General features: G+C 32.8%; 1 protein-coding gene across 6 annotated transcripts in view; it reads right to left on the bottom strand.

Moving 5' to 3' along the window:
* Positions 1-13,920, bottom strand: part of LOC136040265 (uncharacterized) — a 293,795-nt gene that overhangs the window by 207,405 nt on the left and 72,470 nt on the right. For all 6 annotated transcript variants that reach the window (XM_065724489.1, XM_065724490.1, XM_065724492.1 and 3 more), the window contains 4 exons: positions 13,616-13,749; positions 9,025-9,262; positions 4,972-5,088; positions 91-225 (listed from right to left, as the gene is read on the bottom strand). In XM_065724489.1, coding sequence (XP_065580561.1) covers positions 91-225; positions 4,972-5,088; positions 9,025-9,262; positions 13,616-13,749 — 624 coding nt within the window. The remainder of the gene's footprint in view (positions 1-90; positions 226-4,971; positions 5,089-9,024; positions 9,263-13,615; positions 13,750-13,920) is intronic.

The raw sequence follows: 13,920 nt of genomic DNA, 5'->3' as shown, positions 1-13,920 counted from the left end.
TATATATATATATATATATATATATATATATATATATATATATATATATATATATATATATATATATATATATATATATATATTACTTACCAAGACATTGAAATCTCGCATCTCCGGTGTAGCCTTCAAGGCATTGACACTTGAAACTACCAGGTGTGTTCGTGCATGCGCTGTTTGCTCCACAGTTACCATAGATGCCCTTGGATATTTCGCACTCGTCGACGTCTAAAAATAAATTAACGTGGTCTGAATTTTAAAGTGAGTTAAGGTCTATTTTTCTCTCTCTCCGTCTCGTTTTGTTTCTTCCTTTCTCTCTCTCTCCCTTTTTATTTTTTCCTCACTCACTCACAATCTCGCCATCTCACCCTACCTCCTGGTTATTCATTTATTATTATTTTTTTAATTCTGATAATTCTTATGACTCTGTTGAAACCGATATGTGGTATTTGAATTATAATAAACTGTATTCTATTCATAATATAATAAAAAGTTAAAAGTTATAGTATGAAACGAAAGTGCTCATAGCTCACAGTCTTTGAAAAAGGTGAGCGGATAAAGGAATTCCTTAAAGAAGAATCGAAACCACAAAACATCGCATTAATAAGCTCTAATGTTTAAATTTTACTTGGGGCCATTTGTACAGATTTTAGAAAACGGTTCTCAAAACCCCTTCGGTACACAAGTATAACGCAATACACAGGCTTATTCTTTCGAAGGGAGAATTTTTAATCTTTTTTTTTTCATGTCATTGACATTTCATGTCATCTTACATTTTAATCTATATTTAATTATTTTTGCTTCAATTCTCATTCAAGCATAGCAAAGCGTGCACTGAAATAACAAGATTAAACTGTAATTATTTTAAGATCACACTCGAGACAATCGAAATTGGGTTTCTATAAACAGTACTTCGGGGCAAAATAACTAAATTACAAAGCATGAAAAAGTAACATCTTCTCATAATTGTGAGAAAGAGCATAGCCTCAAGATCAGCCACAAGGTTTTTCAAAGTCAATACCACTAAACGGTTTCACAAAAACTGTTCCACCCACGGGGATGTAAACGGTGTATCATAGGTCAACATGACTAGATTCATCCTATAACATTAAGCGGCATTCCTCCACATAAGCAATGACATAGTATGCGACCCCTTTGATTTCGTTTCAGATGACTGTCAATTAAACCAACCTTAATGCAAAGAAAAAGGTTTTTCGTGCAATTATTCTAATGCGAATCTATAAGAATTAAATAATTAATTAAATTAATAATTAATTAAATTATATTATTAATAATTAATTTATATTATTATTAATTATAATTAATTAATAATAATTTTATATAATATATAATAATTAATTAATAATTAATTAATTAATAATTAATTAATTAATTAATAAAAAATATAAATAATTAATTATAATTAATTAATAATTATATTATTAATAATTAATTATTAATTAATAAATAATTAATTAAATTAAAGAATTAAATTAAATGCGAATCTTAAAACTGATTCTTTCCGGGTTTTTGGTCTTCTCGCCTCCCTCCCGAGAAAACATCGAGACCAGGCTTCCTATTCGGCTGCTTCCCAAAATCCTCTAATATTTAGGTCTATGTTTATAATTTAGGTAAACTTTAGGTAAAGAATTTAGGTAAAATTTAGGTAAATTTTATCTATAAAAAGTAAGAGCACTTCGAAAAAAAAACGCTTAGGCTCTATTTCATCCGTATCTAGGCAGGATCGTACTGCTTTCGGAACGTAGTAGTTGAAACTGTAAGGTTTATTTCGGTGGGAAGGGGAATGAAAACAATTCTGAAAACACCTCTCTATTTCACCCCGTTTGTAGCTTCTTATTTGACGATCCCTCAAGAAATCCTTCATTTGGCCTATTTTTATAACCTCATCTCAGACAGGGAAGAATCGGCTTACTACTAGACAGGGCAAGAGTTCTTATTTTTGTAACAGTTCTTAGAAAGTTTCTACACTCTTTCAAGACCTACTCAATCCGATCTATTTTGACTCGTTTTTTCTTCAATTAACTCGTATTTTATAAGTAGTTGTTTGTACCTATGTCGCATAGATTTGTTAAATTTGTGAGGTATTTTTCGACTCTCAAATGTTGAATTACTTCCAAATTTTATTAGTATATGCGCTTCAGATAACAGTGCAATAAAGCAATATCAAAATTCCCTCTCTTGCATACTCCCCCTAACATGTATTGAAACACCATAAACGAGTGATTGGGCAAAGCAAAAGATATAAAACAGACACTCCAATACAAGAGTTGATAGCGCAGTGGTAAGAAAACTTGCCTGTGATTGTGACAGCTTAGATTCAAATCTTATATAAGACAAATTTTTGTCTTAGAAAAGACAGAAGACTTTTTAGTCCTAGGAGAAGACTAAAAAGTTGAAAATAATGAATATTAAAAAATAAACAAAACTCGCTTTCAAAATGGAGTAAAAAGTTGAAAAAAAATTCACAAGAATCTATGAATATAAGTGAAAACAAGGGGCGCAAAAGGGATTGGGCTTTCCATAACTTGATCTTTTTAGCTTTTTTTCCCCGACTCACCGACTTGTTTGTAATTATGTCGCATAGATTTGTTAAATTTGTGAGGCATTTTTTGACTGTCAAATGTTGAATTATATATTTAAACTTCCTTCTTTATATATTATATATTTAAACTATATTATATATATATTAAACTGTTGAATTATATATTTAAATTATATCTTTAAACTTATATATTTAATTATAAACTTCCAAGTTTTACTAGTATATGCGCTTCCGATGACAGTGCAATAAAGCAATGTCAAAATTCCCTCTCTTGCATAGCTTTACATAACTTGACCTTTTTAACTTGCTTTCCCCGACTCGTCGACTTTTTTTCATTTATGAATTTATATCTTGAATCTATTTGATATCTATGCTATGTAAAGCCCAATCCATTTTGCACCTATCGTTTTCACTTATTTTCATAGACTCTATAGAAAGAAAGAAAATATTTTCCGCTTTTTATTCCATTTAAAAACGAGTTATTGTTATTAAATTTATTATTTACAGCTTTAAGCAGAGCCAGGACAAAATCAAGATTTTATCAATATTTTTCGCAGAAAGAAATAGTTTCTAAATAGTTTCTCTGTTTAGTCTACTTTTATAACTTCATCCTGAGCTAGGTAGGATGCTCCACCCTTTAGACAAGGAAAATGTGATTTTTAGAAAAGGACTCACACAATGATTACAACTAGCACACATAGACACTTGTTGAAGGAGTAAATAGGACTACTTGATTGAATAGCATCTACAAAGTCACAGAAACAGAAATAGTTAAAACAGAGATACAAACAGTGAGACAGATACAGTCAAAATTTGAGACGAGTGTAGATGAATGACTATCCCTTTTTCAGAAATCTTAAGAGTAAAAGTTGGTACCACATTAAATTTTTCAGTGTTTTCTTTATTCTTATTAGCCCCCCCACCCTATTTCTCATCCAGAAACGTAAGCAGAACTTTCTGGGGTAGGGGCTAAGAATAAAACAGATTTTTATTTGTTAATTCTAATCGGGAATATTGGGAATTTAATCGGGAAGCATCGGGATACTGGGAAAATTAGGATGTCGGGGGATTAAAAACAAATACATATTTTATCTAGATTTTAATGTTTTCTCACCACTACACGGAAATAGCTATCAACCTCAGATGGCTACAGAAAATGAAAGCTCCTTTTTTAGAAACCTTAACTAAAAACTTTGATATTAACCACAACAAATTGATGTTTCCTTTATTTTGTTTTATAGTCTGTTTTATTTGACGGTAAGGTACTAATTCTTTGCGATAGGAATTTCTTACAAAAACAGATCTTCCGCTAATTAGTATGCATGGGCGGTTAAAATTTTCATGGCTTCCGTGACGACAATTAATTAAAAACTTCGCTACCGAAAATTTTCATATCATTTTTTTTCTTCTCGTTCTTATTCTATTTCATTTTAAATAAGTAATTTTATTTTATTTAATTATTTAATATATTTTATTTATTATTTATTTTATTGTTTATTTATTAATGTTATTATTAATTTTTTTTTTATTTAAACAACCTGCGGTCTAAATCCTAACCAAATGGCATGGGGATGTCGCTCAAGGGGTTTGTGGCCCGCCCTAGAGCTTCGTGACTTTCTTCGAAGTTAGTGTAATACAGAATCAATAATAGTAGCCATGTAAAAAGCGCAAGTTGGAATCTGTAGCTATAATAGCCTACCTAAGGATCAGCCAGCGGTGGTTCTAGGCCTAGGGAGGAGGGGGCACCTCCCCCCAGTTTTTCCGACATATGACATTAAAAGACTTTTACATTACGTTTTTCCACTCCTATTGGATACATTACCCCCTCCCAGATTTGGAGGCCTAAAACCGCTAGTGGCATCAACAGAAGGATAAATATTAAAGCACCAAAGACATCAAAATAAAACCATTGTCTGTCCCCTGGGCCCTTCTTAGATCTATTCATACCAGAAAATTACGATGTTGTGAGAATTTTTATATTGCTTCAAAATAATTGGGTTTTTAAGGCAGCATTACTTTTTGTTTTTTGTCAGTGTTGCCACAATAGACGACAAAAATAATTAAGCCTAACTAATCATTTAACTTTGACAACACTGTTCGTCTGCAAAAATACGAATATTTACATTTAATTGATTACCAAAGACAGATAAGCCTTCAAAGGGGAGCTGCACCTTCTTAAGATTTGGTGCCATAAGTTTTTTAACTTATGTGATATTAACTAAAAAAAGGTTTAAGTAATATTAAAAACTAACTAAAAAAGAATGCAACCCAGACAGAACTTATCAAAGACCCGCAGGAAGGTCCTTCTGAAGTTACATTGTTTCTGAGCATACATAGCCATTGGAATACCAGAAATAGGTTGACACGAAAACACTGATGACAAGAAAACACAAAAACACTTGGCAACTTACCAACACACTGCTTGGATTCAGGGTCCATTGTCCAGCCAGCATCACAGTCACAGTAAGCCTCCTTACCATCAAATTCGCACTGCGCATGCTCACCACATTTAACACCTTCACAAGGCTCTGAAATAAAATAAAATTAAGAGGTTGAACTCAATAAAATATTCAGAATAAATAAGTAAATTGGATTATAGCATAACGGAAAATTAATAAAAAGAACTGATAAAAATGCAGCAGACAATTATTAGCTTTGCTATCTTAGTGCTCCAGAAACAGCTAAAGACCACTCTCCCTTTCCAAAGTAATACGCTTTCTTTCCATACATGAATTTCCCAGAGAATGAGAACTTTCAAAGGGGTCTTTGGTAATTACTATTACTACTACTAACAACTCACCGCAGCACCAATCCACCTGAGTTCAGCACAGCTATGCATAGCTATGCATGCTTCTCCTCCATCCCCATCTATTCAGACCCTCCCTCTTTACACCCTCCCAGGAAGTTTACATTTCCTTTAAATCTTTATTTATGACATCCTCCCACCCTAGACAAGGACGACCTGCTTTCCGTTTAGCCCTAGACGGTTGGCCGAAAAGGACAATCTTCAACAATCTATCATCCATCATCCGCAGAACGTGTCCTAACCATCCCAACCTTTCCTTCATTATAGCCCTAGAAAGCGGGATCGAACCATACTTTTCGTACAACCTACTGTTTGAAATACGATCAGTCAGTCGGGTCCCCAGAACAATCCGTAAGCAATTTCTCTGGAAAACATCTAGTAAATCTTCATCCACTTTTCGGAGCACCCATGCTTCAGAGCTATATTTGACCACTGTCATCACCGTATCTTTCCGATATTCTAATCTTGGTTTGCAGACTTATCTTACTGTTCTTCCAAATTATTCTTCCTATTTTTTGGTAATTAGTTAAGTAGGATACCGACTATTGAAAGGAAGGATAGGGGGACCATACCAAAAATTTCTATTCAGACCTAAATTTCTCTGGGGATGTTTCAGAACGAGATTTTTAGGATGCCCGCCTACCTATTTACACTGTGTACAATTATGCTCTTAACCTATCCTAGTGGGATGTAGCTCCCTTACCCTTTATCCAGCTACACAGGTGGATTAATATGGAGGAAAAAATCAAAGAATGCAGACCAAAAATAAACAAAGTTGTTCCTGCTCAACCCCTAACCCAACTTAAAGAGGCGTATCTTACAAATGTATTATAATTACAAATAATATAAATAATATCATATATAAAAACAAATACAAATCAATACATTTATAAAACATATTATAAATATTAATAATACAGCAATCCTCAATCCCTTACCCAACTTAACACAGGCGTAGCTTATAAATTGTTCAATCTTGGTCAAAAATGTGTTTTCAAATGGTCAAAGTAGTATAAGTATTTTTTCCGTTTTCTTTTGTAGTTCAGAGTTAGTCAGGTCTTTATTCAAGCTTATATTCAGATTTTTAAATATTTTTTAACTTTCTAATTTAATATTGAACTCATAGCTTAAAAGCACGTTGGATTGATTGGTGGAATCTGAGAAACCATTAGGTTTTCTTTTGCTATTTGCTTCATCCTGAAAACATGTACTGCCTTCCTGCTTCTTTTCTCCTGACTCCAAACTCCCACTTCTTTGAAACAGTAATTTTTTACAAGACATGTTTTGATTTTTTCTGGCAGAGGGGGGGGGGGGTAGGGCTTTGATACGTTAAATCTTGGGAGTGAATTTTCATCCCCACTAGGTATCAATATGAAAGTGAATAAATCACCGAAATAAAACTGCCTCTCTTCGACAGTCAGTGAATTGGGGAGATCCATCCCAGGAGAATATCGAGCACGCCCAAAGAGTTCAGACATGTGAGTAGAAAGTTGGGACCCGTCCCGCTGGTACCCCTCCCCCTCCAAAGAAAAAAACTAGATGTTTACTTTTTTTATAATTTCTATTTTTATATAGCATATTTGCCAAGTTTTTTGCGCTTTTCTTCCCAGTTGTATCCCCTGAAACTTCGACCCCTAGAATACATTCCTGAGTGGAATGTATTCCACTCTCCTGTCAGAGAGCGAGGACCCTTCGTATCCGACCCCCCCCCCCCCCCCCGAGTAGTTTACGTTTCTAGACTTTTATATATCGTTTTTGCAATTTTTTGTGTATTTGTTCCCAATTGTATCCTCTGAGAGGTCGACCCCCAAAATACATTCCTGAGTACTTTTCAAGAAAAATCCAAAAGGATCCCTGCCAACTGCAGCACCCCTCAGTAAAAATTTTACGATAAGATATTACAGTTTAGAAACATCCCACTGTTTACGCATAAAACAAACTTATTATAGGATTTGGGTTCTCCCCGGATTATCTGATCCCTCCTCAAAAGCTTGGTCATTAGCTTCTATAATTGAATTGAGGCAGCCATCTAAGCTTATAAACTTAAAAAAAAAACTTTTTTCCTGCAATATCTCCATTGCAAACAGCTGTCTTACTCAGAAAAATCTGATAAAAACTCACTTTTCCAGATTTTTTCGAATCAGTTGTCTTTTACGTTCCTCAATAGGAAAACCTGTTTTCAAGTCAAATTGCAACAGTTGAGGTTTTTAATAATTAATTAGGCTGGCAGCTATTTAATGTTTTGGTTTAATAAATATTTCTAAGAAGTTGTCCAAACCCGAAAGAAGGAAAATCGAAGAGACCTTTGGAAGGGGATCAAAAAGGTTTTCCCAAAGAATAAAATCTAAAAAAAATGTCCAATATGTCTTTGAATCAATTCTCTTTTACGTTCCTTAATAGGAAAACTTGTTTTCAAGCCAAATTTCAGCAGTTCAGGTTTTTAATAATTAACTAAGCTAGCTGCTCCTTGGTATCTGCCTACTTGAGACCTTTTAATGTACCCAAAAAGGGAAAAATTAGAAAGAAGAGTAAAACGTGGAAGAAGACTAGTCTATCATGTTTACACTTATACTTACACACAGGCCTCTCTTCCCCAGCAAGAATTAAATCATTGTCGCCTAAAAATCCACTTTTTGGTACTTGACTCTCTTGACCTATTTTCACGCTGTATAGACAACACCGTACAGCTAGGTGAAGTATAAGGTGAAGATATATCTCATGAGAATAGATTAAGAATTTAAATGTACACAGTGTAATTAAGGAGTTAATTGAGGAGTAAAGGATGTTTTGCAGGAGGAGGGCTATTATATTATTTGACATGCAGACTAGCTAGCTACAAAAAATACCAGTAACTTAAGGCAAGAAAAAAAAAGAAATAATACTAAACAAAAAAGTTAAGAAATTCGTATAAGTTCAGCTTAAGAAACAATTCCAGTAGCCAAAATCTGCCAATGAAGCATAAAGAGTCTTCACAGCTTGGCGCAGCCCCCCCCCCCTTCGCTCTTAAAACCCAAGAGCAAAGGATAATAAATAATCTTGTAACATTTGGGAGAACATAACGTTCTTTTTGGCAAAGAAAAATCGCCAATTCACTAATTGTTGCCAATCCCCACACAGGAAAAAATTCCTAGCTCATTAGCTGAAAGTATTAGGTAAAAATACAAAAATTCTGATTCGCTGTTATGTATTTATTAGATCAAGGACGTCATTAAAGGGAGGCAGTCTCCTTAAAAGACTAAAAATCCACAAAAAGTATAAAAATCTTGTCGCATTTTAATCCTTATAACGTTTTTCTGGCAAAAAAAAATGCTATACCTAGCACACAATCTCAAATAATTTTAGCAGACTCTACCCTTCTCCCTATTCACAAAAACCTTTGAGGATACCTATGTAGAGGCTACAACTAAACTTTTCAGTATTAAAAGCCATAATTTTATTTGATTGTGACATTTTTACAGTATTTCAATTATGACTAATTACATTTATTGTTTGACTTTTCCAAGAATGTCACCTCAACTTGATTATCGCAATTATTTCGAATTGGTGATATATTTAGCTCTATTACATTCAAAGGATCTCTTAATTACTCTCCTTCTTCAAAATATCAGAGCTTTCTAAGGATATTCCCCAATCATGCTTGTAAGTTATAGGGTCTTACCTTTACATTTCGTAAATGGCGGATTGCCAAAATACCCTTGATCACATTCACATTCAAATTTCCCAGGTATATTTCTGCACTGAGCAAAATCACCGCAGGGGTTTAGTGCACACTCATCGACATCGACACAGGTAGCTCCTCTGGCTTCAAATCCGTCAGAACAGAAACACTGACCTTCAACACAGACAGCGTTGCTTATACAGTCAAAATTTGATTTACAAAGCGTACCGACATCCACCTAAAAAAAAAAATTACACACTACAAGTTTTCAATTATAACTTTAGCGCTGCGAATTAAGTAAAAATATATTTGAAAATTTATAAAAGCTATTTAGTTTTCAATCTCTTTTTTACTGTTTCTTTCTGTATTAATCATTGTAACTACTTTTTTCTTTAACTTTTTACTTTTTCCTTTCCATCTTGCGTATCGATAATCTTTCTTAATAGTTAATACTTATTAATATTTAGAATAATTAAAGACCTTTTTATACCTCAATACTGAACGACTGTTTCTTTTTTGTGTCTTTTTTGCGAATGTAATTCTTTTTTGTAATTCTTTTTCCTATTGAGATATTAAACTAATGTTTCTGTTTGTTTTGTATGAAAGTCTTTTGGCCCATTGTCAAATAAGGTTTATCGAAATAATTACTTTAATCGTATTTTAATTTATGTTTTACAGTACAAATTTAGTTGAACACAATTCAGTTCCCTAAATTAAGGCTACAGCACATTTGCGGTTTTTACCTAGACAGCAGAAGGTTAGATATTAAATTCTTATTATAAACGATGGAGTATGTAAATTATTACTCAGCAGCATATGCTTGAAGGAAGGCATAGCAAATACAGCAGGGACGTACAAAGGAAGAGGGCTCAGTACTTGGCAATCGCTCCTTCCCCTTGATATTTTTTTTCTCGCTGTTTATCGTTTTGTTTTTGTTTATTTATAATATTCCGTACTTTGTGTTTTTTTATACTTTTTCGGGTAATAAAGTTCATTCATTCATTCATATCGCAAATTTTGACGAATATCATGGCCATTTTTTTCAATTTATTAAATTAAATCTATTTTTGTTACTATTACCCTCCACCTCCTCCAAAAAAAAAATCTGCGCACGCTCCCAAGATACAGTATTTAGAATTACTAGCTTCTTCACAGAAAACTTCTGGCACAGATTCAATCTCCGTGCACTCCTCCACGCGCGCTTAAAGAATATCTGGTAGATGCAAACGTGAGGAGTACTTTGCAAAGAACTGTTTTTTCCTCCAACACTATTTTTCAGAAAAAAATTAGTGTTAGTCATAGACAAGGTTGTACTCAGAATTATGGCACAGAGAGGGGGGATATGTTTTTGTTTGGAGGGGCTGGGGTACAAAATTACTTTACAAAATGCAACAAAAATAGTCAATATATATTTTTATATATTATAAAAATATAATATATAAAACTAACTTATTTTTAAAACTAAAAATAAGGAAAACTAAAAAAAAGAAAAAAAGAAAACACTAAAAAAAAGAAAAAGAATTTTTATTTATTCTTTTTAGTTTTTTTTTTCCTTTTTTCTTTCTTTTTCTTTCTTACAGCGATCTTTCAACTATACTTTGAAAGGTAATAAAACCTATACAATAAACCTTTTCAAACCATCAACCTATAAAGTGATCACAATGTCTCTCTGAATATTTCACAATCAGTGTAAGTCCTCATTGGAGCTAGCAATACGCAAATGTATCCTGAGAATACTTCCCAGATAAGTCTGGTCAAATATCTGGTATATTTTCATTCTGCAGGATTTCCAACCATGTTTTGCATCTATAAAGGAGAAGAGTGTGGAGTAGTGCAGCGTGTTTTGAGCTTACGTAGGAGCATTGACTTTCCGGTGATTACATTACAGTTTATGATTATGATACTTTTTGTGGGTGGGGAATGAAACTAGGTAAATCCCCCTAGATATCACCCTATTCACGGACAGTAGAGTATGTAACCTTACAGTTTTGCATCTCAGAGGCGTAGCAGTGCTAATTTTTGAAAAAAAATTGAATTTTTTGAAAAAAATTAATAATTTTTGAAAAACATTTTGCTAGCACTTGTCTATGCTATGGAGGGAAGAAAGATAAAAAGAAATTGCCCTCTTTTATTATTACTAAGGAACTGCCTCTAATAAATGAGTCAAAGCTCAGACCACAAAAGCCATTGTCCTCCACGAAAACAAATTGGTGCCCCTGGAGCGTATTGCCTTGAGATAGCGCTGGCCTGTCTCTTTTTTTCGCTTTGCAGAATAGCCTTCCTTGGTAGTTTCAAGATGACCTCACACAATGCACTTGTGAGGTGTCCTCACACCATTCACTCGCAAAATTACTCACACAATAGCAGGCAACTCTCTTCCACCCTTTAATTACAACCTTGAATTCCATGATGTTGAATTTAAAAAAATTAGGAAATAGAATCAAGGGCTCGCAAAAAGATGGTTTTAGGAGGCTCACAGAATAAGCAGAATAAAACATGCGATAAATAATCACTGATACTAAAAAAAATAATTAAATTTCTTTTTTTTTGCTAAACATGGTAAAAATTTACGCCTTTCTGATCGCAAAAAGAAAGCCAAATTGGAAACATTATATTTCCCGGACTCACGCAATATCATATGCAAGATCCGTCATTGCGTGACTAAGAAAGCCTTAGCACCAAATTCTTTTGGCAAAACATACTTGATTAGCTTGTACATAGTTATTACATTCAATAGTTATATGTATATATACATAGTTATATGTATATATATATATGTACTGTCCGGTTGTCCGTCCGTCTGTCTGTCACTAAGTATGACGTCAATATATAAAAAAAAACTAACTTAAAAAAAAACTAAAAAGAATTAAAACTATCTTCTATAAAAAAAAAACTGAAAAAAAAGAAAAAAAAATAAAAAAATAAAAAAGGAAAAAAACTAAAAAACTAAAAAGAAAAAAGAAAATATAAAAGAAAAACTAAAAAACTAAAACAGAGAAAACAGCTAAAATAGAAGAAAAATAAAAGAAAAGAAGAAACTTTAAAAACAATTTAAAAAAAACTAAAAATAAGGAAAACTAAAAAAAAGAAAAAAAGAAAACACTAAAAAAAAGAAAAAGAATTTTTATTTATTCTTTTTAGTTTTTTTTCCTTTTTTCTTTCTTTTTCTTTTTTTTCAGTTTTTTTTTTATAGAAGATAATCCTAAAGGCAATTAATAATAATAACAAAAAAATTACTTTCTTTATAAATATAATCGTTTGTTAGTGTTCAAGAATGGTAACAAGAGGTCGCCCGCTTTCCAACACTTGGTGTACATCTCGGAGCGAAAAGTGTGTCTCATAGTTACCCCACGCTCGGCAGAGATCCACCACACGTCGCGAAATCCCCCCAACGTTTGGCACAGTTCCACCACGCCTGGCAAACTTTCATCACGCTTGGCAAGCGTCAACTGGTGTACGTGATTTCCAAGAGTCGGCAATCCCTCAAATGGCAAGGAGCATTAGAATTAATAAATTACAACAATAGAAGCGGGCCGTAGATTAATTTTTTATTAAATAATATTAAAGTATAATTATTTGAAATTAAAACCCCAAAAAACGTCCTCAATATGCTATTCACGTCGACATTTAAGGCACTGATCAAACACTTAAGAGCAAAATATCGACACTATGTCGATTTCGTCCGACTAGCTCGAACACGACTTAACTCTTCCACTACAGCGGCATAATTTTCACTACCAACTTTTTTAACAAATTAAACTGTTTTTTAATTCAGCAATACTTGACAAGTACGTTAGCAACTACTCCAAACTACAGATTTTGGTGCATGATAATACAATAAAGATATGCAGTCAATGAATCGATACTCTTGAAAAGTATTGATACTTTTGATGTACAAATATTACTTGTTGTCTGAAACCTGTTTCTACCCTTGTCTGAAATACGACCACGTCATTTACTGACGCCATTTATTGAAATGAAATCAGGTCATTTACTGGTGCCACTGACGTCATTTAATGAAATGTGATCGTCATTTATTGATGCCACTGAAAGAGCAATTTTATCTATAATACAAAGTGGCTGAATTTCCTATACTCATTTCGACAATTTTTTTCCCTTTTTTTCAAAACCAAATATAGTCAACACCAATATAGTTTTATACAGAGAATTTTTATTAATTAATATTTAAAGTTTGATTTTTGAAGACTTAGTTTTAATTACATAATTTCAATTGCTTATTTTATAATTAACCTAATTTTAATTGATTATCTTAAGTTTAATTGTCTAAACACCAAAAAGAAATCTTAAGTTTTATATAGAGAATTTTTGATTACTCAATGATTTTTAAAGGCTTAATTTTTGAAAATCTAAATATAATTAATTATTATTTTTCAAGACTCAACTTTAATTATTTGATTAACACTGCCACTGTAAGGGCACTCGTATCCAGAGAAGGGTAGCAACCAAGCAGCAAAATTATTGACCGTAGATTCTTTTTGGTATTTCTGACTACTTTGCTAAGTCATGATTTATAGCTTTGCCATTTCTAGCCACTCAACAGCCTAATTATCACGCAAGAATATCCACATACCTGTTCACATGCAACATTCGGGTTGGGTAGTCCTTCAAAACCGACTGGGCATATACAGTTGTATCCAGGAGAATGATTCTCGCATATGGCATTTGAGCCACACGGTTTGGGTAGATTTTCACACTCATTGAAATCTAAAACGAATATTAAGACGTTAAAATTAAAACCATTCTAAGGAACACAAATGCAGTTTAATATAATTTTATAAAATTAAAATATTAGAAAATTTGAATTCAGTTTTAATTCAGTCTTCAGTTTTATGTAGAGAATACTAATTTTTATTCTAATTTCTTAATTTTTAAACA

This window comes from Artemia franciscana, chromosome 20 (assembly GCF_032884065.1).
Source record: "Artemia franciscana chromosome 20, ASM3288406v1, whole genome shotgun sequence".
Lineage (NCBI taxonomy): Eukaryota > Metazoa > Arthropoda > Branchiopoda > Anostraca > Artemiidae > Artemia > Artemia franciscana.
The sequence above is the reverse complement of the archived record's forward strand: the minus strand, read 5'-3'. Positions and strand labels throughout refer to the sequence as shown.